We start from the raw sequence: 17,351 nt of genomic DNA, 5'->3' as shown, positions 1-17,351 counted from the left end.
CCCACGAAGGGAAGGGGTTACAAATATCGCGTTGCTGCCGTAGCCCCGTCCAGTCTGCAGTTTTGGGGAAGTGGAGATAGATCACAAACAACCGAGGAACCAAGGATGATGAATGAACGCGACATTATGTATCGACAGTATGCTTTTTAAGTTATGTTTTCTTCTGGGCCGGACAGACTGAAGCACCGCACCGCAGTTCTTCGTACTATCAGCCCGGACGAGGAGCATGAGACGAGGGCATCAGCGAACCACAGCCCCGCTCTGAGCTCCGAACACCCCGTTCTTTGTAGCTGCAGACATAAAAGAGAAACAAGATCGCGTTTCTTTGCACAATGAAGCCATTCTACGCAAATTTCTGTTCATAAACTCCGAAATCGTGTGCTTTATCCACGAATGATGGCAGTTCCGCCCCGTGCGCTCTTCCGACGTGTCACGGGACCTTGTGAAGAGCTCTCCCGGCTCTGAATGATCTGGTGAAGCAGACACTTTGTGGACTAGTGTGCTGTTCGTAACTGGGATCTCAGCCATGGATGACTCGGGAATAATAAGACGGCGTAGGCTGCAGGTGAGTGGTCCAGCCTCACTGACCGGTCTGCCGTAGTGTTAAAAACTTAGCACACATTAGTCAAGAGCTTCAGACTGTTATTGTGTTGCCCTCGTTTTGTAGCGCCCGTAGAAACTGCTTTAGTGTAATCCGATCTGTGCAAACGCTCTTATACCACAGTAGTACACACTGTTTGAAGGGACAGTGTGCTGATATAATAGCCTATCCTCTGCATGTAGCCTACATTGTTCACGCACAGTTGAAGTATTTTAGTTGGTTGTTTGTCATATAGTTGGGGCATTAGCAGACACATACAGGCTACTGTATGCAAATTCGGCTAATTAATTTCATTTAATTACACAGTTTCAGTACTATAAAGGGATTTTCAAAAACACATACCATTTAAATGGGCCTAATCTTTTACAGGGTTTAAATATATGAATCATTTTGTGAACTACAGCCCCTTTCAGTTTCTATAGTGGTAAGCCAGCTTCCCTGCCTCACAGCAAGAAACCAAGAATGTGAATAAATGTGAATAGTTGCTTGTCCTGAAATGCCAGCCCAAGCACACACATCCAAGCTGCTTTCGACTACCCAGCCCCCTACAGCTAATAGGATGAACAGAGGAAAATGAATAATTAAAATACTCCCCTTTGGCTCTTCAGTCCTTCATATGGAATAAACATATAAACTTACATTAGATTATTTTTGTTTGTGCGCTGTCAGCTATCAGAACCACTTATATACCCGTTGTGTCCAAGACACTTCACCTACATAGCATTCTCCAATCACACTATGTCTGGTTTCAACTGGGTGGACATGTGATGTAAAATAAAAAGCCATCAATTTGCTGTCATGCTTCACCCAATTGTGTAGGCTATTCTGGTTAGGACTAGCATAATGGAACTCTGTAACAATAACCTGCTCTCTTTCTTGTCTCATCTCATAAAAACAGCATTTAGCCTCTGTGTGCTCCTTTAGTGCTCCTTTTATGGTCATTTGTCTTCACTAGCAACTCCACGGCTATTTAAACAATGCTATGTAACCAATCATACCTCACGCATAACGACTTGTATAAAACCCTAAGGTGTATAAAATAGTCAATTTAAGCACAAGTGCCCCACCCCCAGTTTATTTCTCCATCTTTGTGGGTGCATTGGTGTGAACTAAACTGAGATGAGCAGCTGAGTGGAGTGTGACCTCATTCCCTTAATATTCCCTTCTGAAGCATCAAAAATAAATTGTGTAAGAAAGATCAAGTTTAGGCTGTAACAAAGAGCAGAGGAAGCAGAGGATCATGGGGGATTACTATGACGATGAGGTGAGCTGTGATGTTTGACAGCGGCTTCTGGAGAAGTAATCATCAATGAGGCACACACACAAAGAATCAACACTCAATCAAGAATCCAAGCACAAAATGTATTAAGTATTTCTGTGTTCTGCCTATCAATACCATTTGTTAGATTATTAATTGTTTTACCATTAACTGTCAGTTTATTGAATTTTAGATATTACCCCGACAAAAAAGCCGTGTTGTGAGTATTGGTTATGCTGGGACAAGAAAATCTTAAAATATTGTTGTTAACACATTGTAGAGCACTCCTCCACCAACCCAAAGGTCTAGAATCTATTTTCTCTCTGCCATTATGTCCTTGGGCAAGACAATTCACCCTACTTATTTATGAATGTGGTGTGTGTGTGTGTGTGTGTGTGTGTGTGTGTGTGTGTGTGTTTGAGTGTTCGAGAAGCCAATGGTGCAGATTAGTAGCCCTCTTCCATTGATCAAACCCAGGTCAGCTATGGCTACAAATAAGCTTACCACCATGGAGTCAATGATTAATGATTGCTGTGTAGTGTTTTGAGACTTGAACAAGCCTGTAAAGCACATTACCACTGTCAGGCTTCATTTAGATATATTGTCAGTGGATTGGAAACAACTATCCATCCATCCATCCATCCATTTTCTTCCGCTTATCCGGGGCCGGGTCGCGGGGGCAGCAGTCTAAACAGGGACTCCCAGACTTCCCTCACCCCGGACACGTCCTCCAGCTCCTCCGGTGGGACCCCAAGGCCTTCCCAGGCCAGCCGAGAGACATAGTCCCTCCAGCGTGTCCTGGGTCTTCCCCGGGGCCTCCTCCCGGTGGGACATGCCCAGAACACCTCCCTAGGGAGGCGTCCAGGAGGCATCCTGAGCAGATGCCCGAGCCACCTCAGCTGGTTCCTCTCAACGTGTAGGAGCAGCGGCTCTACTCCGAGCTCCTCCCGTGTGACCGAGCTCCTCACCCTATCCCTAAGGGTGCGCCCGGCCACTCTGCGGAGGAAGCCCATTTCAGCCGCTTGTATCCGCGATCTTGTCCTTTCGGTCATTACCCAAAGCTCATGACCATAGGTGAGGGTAGGAACGTAGATTGACCGGTAAATCGAGAGCTTCGCCTTCCGGCTCAGCTCCTTCTTTACCACAACGGACCGATACAGCGACCGCATCACTGCAGACGCTGCACCGATCCGCCTGTCAATCTCCCGCTCCATCCTTCCCTCACTCGTGAACAAGACCCCGAGATACTTGAACTCCTCCACTTGGGGCAGAGACTCACCACCCACCCGGAGAGAGCAAACCACCTTTTTCCGGTCGAGAACCATGGCCTCGGATTTGGAGGAGCTGATTCTCATCCCGCTTCACACTCGGCTGCAAACCGCCCCAGTGCCTGCTGCAGGTCCTGGCTCGAAGAAGCCATCAGGACAACATCATCTGCAAACAGCAGAGATGAAATCCTGTGGTTCCCAAACCAGGCCCCCTCCGGCCCCTGGCTGCGCCTAGAAATTCTGTCCATAAATATAATGAACAGAACCGGTGACAAAGGGCAGCCCTGGCGGAGTCCAACATGCACTGGGAACAGGTCTGACTTACTGCCGGCAATGCGAACACAGCTCCTGCTCCGGTCATACAGGGACCGGACAGCCCTTAGCAAAGAGCCCCGGACCCCATACTCCCAGAGCACCCCCCAAAGGACACCACGAGGGACACGGTCGAATGCCTTCTCCAGATCCACAAAACACATGTGGACTGGTTGGGCATACTCCCATGAGCCCTCGAGGACCCGATGGAGAGTATAGAGCTGGTCCAGTGTTCCACGACCAGGACGAAAACCACACTGCTCCTCCTGAATCCGAGGTTCGACTATCGGTCGGATTCTCCTCTCCAGTACCCTGGAATAGACCTTACCGGGAAGGCTGAGGAGTGTGATTCCCCTGTAATTGGAACACACCCTCCGGTCCCCCTTCTTATACAGAGGGACCACCACCCCGGTCTGCCATTCCACAGGTACTGTCCCCGACTGCCACACGATGTTGCAGAGACGTGTCAGCCAAGACAGTCCCACAACATCCAGAGTACTCAGGACGGATCTCGTCCACCCCCGGAGCCTTGCCACCGAGGAGCTTGCCAACCACCTCAGTGACTTCAGCCAGGGTGATGGACGAGTCCGCCTCTGGGTCCCCAGTTTCTGCTTCCTCCTCGGAAGACGTGACAGTGGGATTGAGGAGATCCTCAAAGTATTCCTTCCACCGCCCGACAACATCCCCAGTCGAGGTCAGCAGCTCTCCACCCGCACTGTAAACAGTGTTGGTGAAGCACTGCTTTCCCCTCCTGAGGCGTCGGACGGTTTGCCAGAATCTCTTTGAGGCCGTCCGATAGTCCTCCTCCATGGCCTCCCCGAACTCCTCCCAACCCCGAGTTTTTGCCTCTGTGACTGCCCGAGCCGCGGCACGCTTGGCCCGCCGGTACTCATCATCTGCCTCAGGAGTCCCACGAGCCAACAAGGCTCGATAGGACTCCTTCTTCAGCTTGATGGCATCCCTTACTTCCGGTGTCCACCACCGGGTTCGGGGATTGCCGCCGCGACAAGCACCACAGACCTTACGACCACAGCTACGAGCAGCCGCATCGACAATAGAGGTGGAGAACATGGCCCACTCGGAGTCCATGTCTCCAACCTCCCCCGGGATCAGGGAGAAGCTCTCCCGGAGGTGGGAGTTGAAGACCCCCCTGACAGAGGGCTCCGCCAGACGTTCCCAGCAGACCCTCACAATGCGCTTGGGCCTGCCAGGTCTGTCCGGCTTCCTCCTCCGCCAGCGGATCCAACTCACCACCAGGTGGTGATCAGTTGACAGCTCAGCCCCTCTCTTCACCCGAGTGTCCAAGACACGTGGTCGGAGGTCAGATGACACGACAACAAAGTCGATCATCGACCTCCGACCTAGAGTGTCCTGGTGCCATGTGCACCGATGGACACCCTTGTGCTCGAACATGGTGTTTGTTATGGACAAGCTGTGACTAGCACAGAAGTCCAATAACAAAACACCGCTCGGGTTCAGATCGGGGAGGCCGTTCCTCCCAATCACGCCCCTCCAAGTGTCACTGTCGTTACCCACATGGGCGTTGAAGTCCCCCAGGAGAACAACGGAGTCCCCGGTTGGTGCACTGTCTAGTACCCCTCCCAGGGACTCCAAGAAGGCCGGGTACTCTGCACTGCCGTTTGGCCCGTAGGCCGACACAACAGTGAGAGACCTGTCCCCGACCCGAAGGCGCAGGGACGCGACCCTCTCGTTCACCGGAGTGAACCCCAACACGCAGCGGCTGAGCTGTGGGGCAATGAGCAAGCCCACACCAGCTCGCCGCCGCTCCCCGCGGGCAACGCCAGAGAAATGGAGAGTCCAACCCCTCTCAAGAAGTTGGGTTCCAGAGCCCAAGCTGTGCGTGGAGGTGAGGCCGACTATATCTAGCCGGTAACGCTCAACCTCCCGCACAAGCTCAGGCTCCTTCCCCCCCAGCGAGGTGACATTCCATGTCCCCAGAGCTAGTCTCCATGTCCGGAGATCCGGTCGTCGAGGTCCCCGCCTTCGACTGCTGCCCGGATCTCTCCCCACCCGCCCCTCATGGCTCATCCCGCAGGTGGTGGGTCCACGGGAGGACAACAACTACACTATTTAAAATACATATATTGCCACGGGAAACAACTACAGTATTTAAAATACATATATTGCCCTGTTATTCGTAATTGCAGCCTGAAGCTGTTTGTACATGGGGTAGGCTATACTGTGGATAATCTCAAATTAATCTCAGAGCTAACAGTTAACAGCTAACAACCTACACTGACAAACCTTCACTCACAGCCATCCAAAGTCACCAGTTTAACTATTCACGCACTGTAAAAATGTTAACACAATATGCTAGCTTCATTTTTAGCACCCTTTATAATGTCATATTTATTTCAATCATAGTAAATCAATTCACACACAATGATTCAAATGTATTAGATACCCATTGTACAAAATAAGTGATAAATAAGTGATAGGTTTCACAGGTCTTTCCTTCCTGCTGCTGTCAGATTGTACAAACACTGTTAACACTGAACATGTGTCATTCAACCAGACCTATGTACAATACTCAAGTCACTTTACGGATATGTTACATCAGAGTCTATTTTTAGTTTATTTTTAAGTCTATTTTTTAAATTATTTTAAGCTATTTATCTATTATCTTGTTTTATTGCATGTACCATTTTCCTTCTGTTCTTTAACCGTGCGGTGCAATACTGGAATTTCCCCACTGTGGGATTAATAAAGGCAGATCTTATCTTATTTTATAACCAAACTACTTTAAAGCATTTTTTTTAAACTTGCCTAGATGATGGTTTTATAATAAATTGCCTGAATATAAATACTAAACAACAAACCCAGTTTTATAGGTAGAAGCTGAGCAGTTTATTTACCAGGCAGTTTTCACAGCTTGCATGGCCATTTGTCTTCATCTCCACGTGCCTGTGAACAAAACGCTGTGTTGGTGTGTGTGATTGGCTCAGAGGGTCCCATGGGTGCCATCAACCCAACTGGCCCTGCTGAGAGTGCCCAGTGCCATATGGTGACACGCCCCTCTCCCACAGCGGGGGAGTCAAGCACAGGCAGAATAGGGTACTGAAAAAGTCTATATCTTACATAAAATAAAATAAAACTAAATTTGAGAAAAATTGCAATGAATTTGAATTTTTGTAGTTGCACTTGCTGCAAGTGAATATTTTGTGCCTTTTGCCACGTGTGACACAGCTTTTAGCTGGTCATTAGGATATTTACACAACAGAATGTACATTAGACTAGACAAAATACCATGTTTAGAAGCTAATATATTTGGAATAATACTGGTGCACCAACAGAGCCATCAGTGGAGCTAGCTGGACAGATGCAGTTGAAGTGGGAGTGGCTTTGTGCTGTTGGGACCATACTGTTTTTACAGATGCATTTAACTATCTAATGCTTCCAAAAATGTCTTGGTTGAGGTTCAAGTCTAGGACAAAATGTGAATGAGTCAAAAAAGTAACCACAAAAGGGAAGAGATGTCACTTCATACACTTTTAGGGGGATTACACTAAACATTTCTCTGTCTCTTTTTGTGGTCATTTTTAATAGTATCATAGACAATATACTCGATTTAACTTGGAAATAAGTTAAATGACAAGATATAATCGGATTAGTATGTAGTTGTAAAAGTAGCACTACACAACAGTATTTCGGTTGACAGAACATTGCCACTGTGTAAAAAGGAACAGAATTTAACATCATTTTGAGTTTCTATGATGATTGACTTCTTTGACTAATACTTGTCTTGCCACTAAAGTAGCCAGTATTGCAGAGATTGAACAATAATTAATAGATCCACACAGCAATTCTTTGCAGCTCCCAATTTTTATTCAATAACATGACACGTGTTATTATTAAGACAACAAATGTGGTGTAATTATTGAACATAAACATTGTGAGCTCCAAAGAAGGAACTGGTGTACAGATCTACTTTATTTATTTTTGGGCAAGGCACACAGCAGGCTCAACAGTCTTGGATATGCGTGTCTCTGAACAGTATTTAGTCATGTCATCTGCCCTCTGTTAAACTTGGCATTAGTAATGTATTTATCCCTGTGGCCTCTCTTTGCCAGGAGTAAGTTGATACTACACATTTATATGGAGAGTGACAGTCATGGGGTGACATGAAGAAACAGTAACCCAAAGTGTGAACATGCTGCACTCAAGTTATATGAGCTGCAACTAAACAAGAGATGAGACAGAAGAAATATGCAGTAGTAAGTGATGTCTATGTAATCCTTCAGTCGTACAGGTCTGATGCCACTAACCACTTTTTTGAAGATAGTGAGGTACAGCTCTTAGCCAGAAAAAAATAATTGTTTGAGAGGAGAGTTAAGGAAGCAATAACAAACAATAGAGCTAGCTAGTAGGCCCATTAAGGCTGAATGTAGGTCCATTAAGACTGAAACTGTAAACAATAGCTGTTTACAGTTTCAGTGTAGTTAGCTCTTCCATTCAGATAGATATTAGGCAGTGTCCACCAGCTATCTCACCAGTACTGAAGAATTACTTAGAGAATTTAGATGAGCAGTGAAACGTCTTCACTCCTACAACTTTTTGTCCAGTTGACAGATTGGCTTTTACAGTATTAAGTGGTACACCTCTTTCTATCAACCTCCAAAGAGCATGCATACTTTACATATATATATAGTCATAATATTGAGCACGGTTTCTGGAAATTCTAAAAAACATCACCAAAAAAACAACTTAATGTCGTGAGACAAAGACTAGAACTCAAAAACTATTGAACAAGAAAAAAGGCAGATGGCGTGGTTGAAAAATTGAACAAAAAAAACTGAACAAATGAAGTGTAACAAATTATGTTTGGTGAGTAGGAGGAAATGTTTTTTCTTGTTTTTAATTCATGCAATATTAATCTGAAGGCAAAATGGTCTCCACAAAAGTAGCAATCTATATCTAATAGGGACAAACATTTGTGTCTTTTGTAGATATTTTATTACTTATTATTTTATTAATACAAAATATTTTACATTAGTTTATATAGGATGACTGCCCATTATAGTGTAGAATGATTATGTTTACACCACATCTCAAATTCAGTGCTGTCAAAATGTTCTTCTGGGAATGAAGCGTACACCACATTTACAAGCTTTAGTACTCTCAGACCCAATTCCTCTGAGGAGTCAGCTAAAAGAATGTAACATCCCAACCTACAGTTTGTCTTTTTGAATAGCTCCAGCTTTATGTTTCTCATGTTATAGTTGTAATTTTTGCGGCCGAGCGTCCCATCTGCTGCCAGTCACTCCTCACTAGACTTCATTAGTGCATCCACACAGCAGACAACAGCCCTCCAACTCAGGGCTTACATGGTTAGATGTTGGGTATTCAGTCATGCATTAAGCAGTAAACATAATTCACTAATTGAGCCTTGTGGGATTTAAAAACCTTAGTACTATATATTTGTATACAGGACCTTGTCCTATAGCTTTTCCATGTGGAATTCTCATCATTGCACTGTGACTCACAAGGAAACCATCTGCATTATATTCCATGCAAATTACCAATTACAAAGACTAAATTGAAGCTGAGAAATGAGCTCTCTGGTGACCTTTTGTGCAAATCCATGCAGACAGGAAAAGAAATGAGCACTCTAATAAATTATGTTAGAGAGATTAATACCAAATATGACACCTTTGTGATTGAGATGGACTAGTCTTCACTGAATCTCCACCACCAAGTCTTTCAAAAATGTGTATTTCTAGGCCTGTCAAGCTAACACACACACATATATATATATATATATATATATATATATATATATATATATATATATATATATATATATATATATATATATATATATATATATATATATATATATATATATATATATATATAACATACATTCAATTAAAAAGATATGTTTAAGGCTGAGTTCTATGTCAAAGCAAATTTGAGTAGGAAGCAAAGATGATTGATGGCACAGTTACATACAGGGATTCTTCCTCTGGCTTTAGAAACTGGGAGATTCTCTCAAACCCCTGAAGAAGATAGACTTTGTGGTTTATGTGAGTTGGGCGAAGTAGAAAGTGAAGCTCATTTTCTGTTGCATTGTCCATTTTACAATTAATTTAGAATTCCTTTATTTGATGAAATGTTCACTCAATGTCCTGAAATGTTCTGGTGTTATGATGACAGCAAAATGAAATGGTTGTTTAATTCTAATGTTTATAAGTTGGTTTTATTTTTATGTAAAGCCTGGAAGAAGCGGCAAATGAGTTTGTTTAAATGAGTTTATTGTTGTTTTGTTTTGTTTTTCTTTTTGTTTGTTGTATCACACGTCTGGACTATTGTATTTTTGTTAATGGTGTCTTATAAGCCCATTTAAGGGCTAGGCATTCTTTGTATGCAAGACACAATAATAAACTAACTAACTAACTAACTAACTAACTAACTAACTAACTAACTAACTAACTAACTAACTAACTAACTAACTATATATATATATATATATATATATATATATATATATATATATATATATATATATATATATATATATATATATATATATATATATATATATTCACTGAGATTTTAGAATTTATTCACCTCAGAAGGCAAACAAATAACTTGCACTAATGTGAAGGGTGAAACTGAGATCTGGACTGTAGTAAATAAACCAGGTCTGGCTAAAAGACAGTGGTTTTGATGTGCAAAATGTCACGCAGCTGAGAGTCAGTTAGACTTGTCCTCACACAGTTTTTGTTAAAGTTCATAACCAAGAACGTCTTCTCACACAAATATGTCGAACCAAACTCTGCATTTTCTTAGCAAAGGTTTGAATTTCTTTAAACCTGTCTTTATTTAGTTGGTGATAAAACTCAGCTTGAACATATGTATTTTACACTGATCAGCAGTGCTGATGGGCCACACATAATTATTTTTATTCCAGAGGCTGTGGGCCAGTGGAAATTTGTACACTGGCCGCAATTGGCCCCCGGGCCGGACTTTGGGTATGCCTGCATTAAAACAGTGTATCATGAGCAGTATATAATATGACCCAGCCCAAATGTGAATGAGAGGTAAAAGTTGAGATTTTTATGCAAATACTTAAGCAGTTCCTTTCCTCACTAACAGCTTTATTGCTCTCCACCAGTTGTAGCTGTCATGGTCTTGTAGCGTCTGTTAGTTACATGCTTTCATCACACAGAGGCTTGTTCTAATGCTGGATAAGTCATCCTCCCAGGGCATTCATGGCTCAGGGTCAATTAACCTGATCAATGAAGAACAACGTGAAAGGGGTTGATGATATTCATGTGAATTTGTAATGCAGGGATTTGGTTCTGCTTACAACAATGTCTTTTTGATGGTGAATGCTGGTTAGACAGCTGTCGTTGTTGTGGTGGTAGTTTCCAATATATCTAGATTCACATGCAACTTGTGGAATGGGATAATTTAATCACTGTGGAATGTTCCAACAACTGAGCAAAGCTTGTTCAATGTTATTTCTTTTCCATTCCATTGTTTTAATACACACAATAGCCCTTTGGCACTGGCTAAAGTGAACCCATGACTTCTTACTACATCAGGGATAGAGCTAATACATTGCTGAAGAAAATACAGGTGATAAACATTAATACTGAAACTAATTTATGCCACTGACACAACAACCCAAAGGCACATTGTGGTCAAAAACATGAAAAACATGAATGGCAATAAATAAATAGCAGTTCAGTACTTAATTTATATCCGTGATGAGTAATACCAGTAATTTATTCAATCCTCCACATCTTAAATCTTATTAATCTTATCTTTCCCGCTATTGCAAAGAAAAAGTCCTCACGATAAATATTGACCTCTATTGTAACACGCCTGCACACATTTTAGTCCTGTAGGAGAATTGAATTGAAAAGCTTGAAAGAATGGACCAAGTGACAAATTAACTGATCTAAACTATAGGGTTATCTCTTTTTTATGCTTATGATAAAAAAAATTGCAGCCATTGAGATTGGTCAGCTATGTCAAATTACTATTTCAATTCAGTTGTCATTAGTCTTATAGACCTAGCATACACCTTTAAATAGAAATGGAAAAAATACATACTCTGACAGTAACCAATGTGAATAGGACTTCACCTTGTGGATATTGGCAATAAAATCAAGAGATGCACTTTGTCCTTGTAGCTTTATTGTGAGAGAAGAATGCTTGTAGCGGGTTACACTACACAGCCAGTCTGCTACATGTGTGTCAAGGTGAACTTAATAATCACATTGAGCCCAGCTAGCAGTGTCTTAACAGTGTTAGCTGGTGTGTGACAGGATAAGGTGTGCAACGGCTAATTACATCTGTTACAATATACTGGACCGTTCAGAGACACTGTACACATGGTAGAACAGAGACAGGAGACCTCTGGAGGAGGCTCAAAGCTTGTTTACGCTCCTATCATAGAGACACAAGTGGGAATAATTACAACCACAATGAAGCTGCAGTGTCATTAGAAATATCCGCATGGTCAGGAAACCACTACAAATTGTTATATTAATAATTATATGTTTCATTAAAAGAATGTTGGTAAAATTTTACTTTTCACTCAGTTAGTTGACAGTACCTCAGTTGGAAGTGTTTGTCCACTGATCCGAAGGTTGGCAGATAGAATGCCACTCCCGATGTAAACATCATTGGTTGAGTGGTCAGATCCACTGACCCACAGGTTGGCCATGCAATTCCAGCCCTCACAGATGAATGCTGCTGTCCTGTCCTTGGGCAAAACACTTAACCCACCTTGCCCCCGGTGTCTATGTACACTAGTATATGAATGTGTGTGTTAATGGGTGAGTAGTTCTTTGATGTGAAGCACTTTGCTATATAAAAATGTGACCATTTGTTGATAACATTTATAATAAAATATGACTTATACTTTTTCATCTTATCCATTGTTGTGAGCTGATTATAATATTAGTTATTATAACAAATTAAAGTTTATATATCGTTATTTAATCTGTTGGTATAAATGAGAGCGAAAAATATTTTGCACCATTGCCATAGCTCATCCTCCAGATAAAACCTGTGAATGTGAATAGGCTTGTTGTTTCATAAAATGTCCTTGAGCTTTCTTCCTTTGAGTTTGTTGTTTATTTTCGTTCCCTGATCTCTTCTTTGTCTTCTCTCTTTGTGTTTTCTTCCAGAAGGATTTGCCCCTGCCCCGCAAGAACAGCAGGTGAGTCTTACCTCTGCCCCTTCCCTCTCACCCCATCCCCCACTACTCTGAGCCTTTCTGCGCTCCTCTCCCCTGGGGAATCACTCCAGATCTTTCCATTGCTGTGTGATGAAGAAAAACAACACATAACATTTGTTTGCTTGACTCGCTAGCAGACTGTGTTTTAGAGAGAGCGAGATGAGAGAGAGATGCTGCCGTGTGGAATTCTGCGATATCAGCGTGAGGAGTGTGATTAAAGCCAGTGGGGAGTGCGGCCTGGGTGCTGTCCATGGTGCTGAAATCCTCCTCTTCAGCCTTTTCCAGTCAGCTCATCTCTCTGTCCCACTGGGCTCTGAGAGGCTTCTGCTCTCTGCTCGATTCTACTCACAGGGCCCTGGCTGTTTTTGTTTTCTATATTTCTTTTAGTGTGGCCCAGAAATGTAAAATTAGCTGTGCACAGAAATGCTGTGCAACTTCTACATTCAACTAAAGATGCTTATGGGTGGATGTTAGCAAGAACAAAGGGAAAGGTGATAGGGATTGGACCTGCTAAGTCACACAGTGTAGGAATTATCAGACAGGAAAAGAGCTGTTGCAAGTGTTGGTTATTGTCTCTGTAGGAAAATGTGTCCCCTGCATTTGACCCATCCTTCAATGCTGGTGGGGCAGCTTGTCAACAGTCATTGCTGCCACAGTGCAGTGCCCAGATCTTGAGCTAGGCTAGGTCAAGACTACCTTAGCCAGTGGAATTAGCTATTGTACATGTTGGGTTGATGGGTCAAACCAAAAGGCCTGGGGGGAACCCACAGAGAGAAACACTGCACAGAAAAGCCAGGGCGTCGCTTGAGTCTAACGCAGAACAGTTTTACTATGAGGTAAGAGTGCTACACAAGGCCAGTTCTCTTTTGCTCAGTTCGATGGATGGGATTAAGAAAAGTGTACAAGATTTGGGACAGGTCATGTAAAATGTTATAGATATAAGGTGTCCACATTGACCTGGCTTTGAAGGTTGTAAGGTTGTTGTGGTGTGTTAGCAGTGCCAAACAGGAGCTATAGAGGATGAGATTAAATTTATGGATGTATTGAAATAGGCCATGAAGTTGGTGGGAGAGAAAAAGGGATTTGGCATTACCAAAATTTGAGCTGATGTTTTATGATTAATTCAACCATATAGTTGTGTTATTGTATAGTCACAATTGTGCAAAATCCCATTCTGACAGATTATTTTTTCAGGCCAAAGTTTTGTTTGTTTTCATTCCTGACAGTTTTGACTGCAGACCAAATGAACCTCACTGGACTATTGTGCAAGATCCTCATAGCACTTTGAGAACACAATGACATTCCAGAGCTCCTTTGAACAAAAGTATGTAAACACAAGGAAATCCAGTCTTTGCTTACCTGCCTCTGTTGCTTTAAGAATTTTAATGCTGTTCTATTTTATTCCTTGCCTACATTGTAGTTGTAAATGTATGCTGATATATTCTACACTATAGCAGTTTAGAATCCAGTGCTTTTATCTTTCTCTCTTCTGACAGCTAATTGATTATTTTTGTCACAATATGCTGCCAATTACTTATCTTACAAAGAACACTGAACACTGTATTTGACAAATGAGCCATTGTCAATATCTCCCCACCTATTTGGTACACATTTTGTGAGTATGTTGGTATAATATATTAGTTGGTGTTTTCAGATAGTGGTTTCCATGTTTGCAGGTGGATACATGCTGCCTCAGAGTCTGTCTGTATGATCTGTCATCCCTATATTCCCATTTCCCTGTCCTATCTATCAAACACACATTATGCACACACAGACACACACACCCTACTCCTTCCATTACCATGCCTAATCACACACCAAATGAAGCTTTGCGATAGCTCTGGGTTTGGACTTCGCTATCTGTCTCCATTTCCAGAACTATTCCCCCTTCTAGCGCCCTCATAGGTCTTTCCTATTGTACTTTCACTCTCTCCTCCCCGTCCTGACTGCAGAGGCGGGACACTGTCAGGCCTGCATCCATTATAGATGAGGCTAGAGGATCCAATCTGCCTTTGCTGTGTCCATCACACCACCACACACCACACACCACTGCACACATGTGGACACAGACTGTTCACATTCCCAAGGTGTAATGTACCAAAACTGGGTCATTATTCTTGCCAGAGAAAGAGAGAGGAGAAGATCACAACAGAAATGAACCAAAATCTAAGAAATGAAGCTGGTTACACACAATCGTAAAGATATTTTCTTTTTCAAAATACTAATCTCACCAATTTAAAAATCTAATTTCCCCATGTTGTTCTGGACTGACTTCTTCATATCCTGAAAGTACTTGAAAATAGTTAAGGTAGATTTATTGCCTTATTGTCCTATTGTCTAGTGAAGTCATGGATTCATTCAAGGGAATTCTGTCATAATTGCTTCACCTGCATCATATGGCCTTACTACTGTCTTAAGCAATCCCTGTGTTATTGCTACTAAACTGTAGACCATGTATTCCAGTCTATTTTACCACAGCATAGTGCCCGAGGATGTACCAAATTGAACCACTGAGTTTCAGCTCAAGATGATGGAAACCAATCTGTGTTTTTGGTTTTTGGCCGTGGGCTCCTTGAATGGTACTGCGTGTTCTGTCACATTTCATTCAACATCTGCTGGAGCGTTGCACAACAGCCATGTGACGTGTGCCCGTCTGGCCCCACTGTAGAGTTACATGACTTGACCTCTCCTTTTGCTCTGTCCTTCTCTTGCATTCAGAGCACCCAGCCCCCCGGGAATACACTCTTTCACAAACATAAGTTACACAATGACCATGCACATTAGCTTCAACAAAATGCCCCATAATCCCATGTTGCCTCTTGTTGTTTTGGACCCGCCCACCTCTCTCTCTCATTCTCTATTTCAGTTGCTCCTTAGATACACTTTGCCAGTAAGACGCAGCACTTCTGTTCAAGGAGGCTACTCTTAACACCACGATGACGGCATTTCCAATTATTTTATTTTTTCTTGGCCTTCAATTGCTTGGATAATATCTCGACATGTTTCGGAGGACTAAGAGGTACAGAGGGGATTTGATGATGATGTGCATTTGTTTTGCTCACCTGCTTGTCTGTATCGGGCTGGGCTGGTTCAGCAGTGTTCATTACAGATGCAGTGTGAGGTCACTGAGTGCTGCACAGGGGTGTTAGGTTTCGAGTTGACTGGAAATCAGTGGATGATGGAAGATTTTGAGTTTAAGTTATTAAGTACAAAAGGTAGATTTTATGGGTTGCTAATCCCAGGTACAATTAGGTTAAATAGCAGCACTGAATATTAAAACAGTCTCTGTTGAAAGCATTTCTCTGTATAGAATATGCTAATTTACCATGATGAGTTAAAGTATTATTAATGCACAGTGGCAAATCTTCACCATGACCTTCTAATAGATGTTATGACAACAGTGAAATCATGATTTGACTCCTTACAATGACTCATAACATTTATTTCAAAAAAACAAAAAAATATCTTAGTTCCATCTCTTGCTATTTTGTAAATGAGCGTTTTGATGAACTTGTTTCAAGTTTCAGATCTCCCGCTGTTAACGTGTGTGTTGTGGCTCTTGTGTATTTGATCCTAGTGTGAATGCAAGCCAGTAATCAGATATATCAGCAATGACTCAGTACACATCGACTTTGTTTCCGGTAGACTTGGCTGCAGGTGGCCTGATTCATGTTTTGAAGTAAGAGTGGCGGTAACAATCGGAACAAATCAAGTGTTTTTTCACAGATAATTCTTAACAATATTTTCTACAATTCATGACTCTTACTAGAATTTGTGGTTCAGTGATGACGAGCCCTCCTGGGTCCACCATAAAAGGGAATGGTGGGCAGATGGAGAGAGGATAACAATATTACCATGTTGCAAATGCATATCTGCATACATGGCTTCATAGTGCACAGTGATGTAATTATAATTTTGATTACATTTTAAACTAGTTTTTACCCAGTGGTTGCTTGACATGTCACCTAAACAATTTTCAATATTATGTCTTGCTCTATTTTGATTAAGGCAGTGGGGAAATGAGTGTAATAAGTGCACCATGTCATTGTCTTGAAATGTATTATTTTATACATTTTTACAGCTTATTGGTATGTTTGGGTAGGTTTCATTTTGGGCTGTTTGCAAAGCAGATATCTTCTTTCTGTTCATCATTCTTGTAGCATACTGATAATATGAATATATATGAAAGTGAAAAGTAAAACATTTTTTCCTGTTGCATATACTGATAATCGTCGCTATTTACTTGCTGTGAAGTGGAGCTGCAGGAGTTTCCCCCTTCAGTCAGTTGCTGCAGTCATCTCACCCTGCTGTGTCTCTGTCCGGGACTTCTGAACGCCCTGCTGAGAAAGGATTAAAGCACTTTATACTCCAGCATCTTTGGGGAGCACACACAAGCCCAATAGCAAACAATGTTAGTGCATAGTGCTTGTAAATGCTTAGATGTTTGCCCTGTAGAGAACATGTCAGATTTACTTTTCTGCTATTATTTTAGTATAATTAATCATAATAATTATATAATATGTACAACCAATTTATGATTTTTAATCATTGTAGCTGAAAATATATATATATATATCTTATATTTTTATACACATTTCAACTGTCTTATACTTGTGGCCCCAATCACACAGTCTTGTCTTGTGTTTCAAATTGGCCCTACAAATGTTGCCATGTAGTGTACCCTGCTAGTACTTA

General features: G+C 42.1%; 1 protein-coding gene across 2 annotated transcripts in view; it reads left to right on the top strand.

Annotated features, from left to right (window-relative positions):
• Positions 1 to 200: 200 nt before the first annotated feature.
• The window catches only part of LOC117374509 (microtubule-associated serine/threonine-protein kinase 1-like), a 47,068-nt gene continuing 29,917 nt past the window's right edge, over positions 201 to 17,351 (top strand). For both annotated transcript variants that reach the window (XM_033970651.2, XM_055223456.1), the window contains exons 1-2: positions 201 to 565; positions 12,610 to 12,638. In XM_033970651.2, the coding sequence (XP_033826542.1) occupies positions 527 to 565; positions 12,610 to 12,638 (68 nt within the window). In that variant the 5' untranslated portion in view covers positions 201 to 526. The remainder of the gene's footprint in view (positions 566 to 12,609; positions 12,639 to 17,351) is intronic.

This window comes from Periophthalmus magnuspinnatus, chromosome 8 (genome assembly GCF_009829125.3).
Source record: "Periophthalmus magnuspinnatus isolate fPerMag1 chromosome 8, fPerMag1.2.pri, whole genome shotgun sequence".
Taxonomy (NCBI): Eukaryota; Metazoa; Chordata; class Actinopteri; order Gobiiformes; family Gobiidae; genus Periophthalmus; species Periophthalmus magnuspinnatus.
The sequence above is the reverse complement of the archived record's forward strand: the minus strand, read 5'-3'. Positions and strand labels throughout refer to the sequence as shown.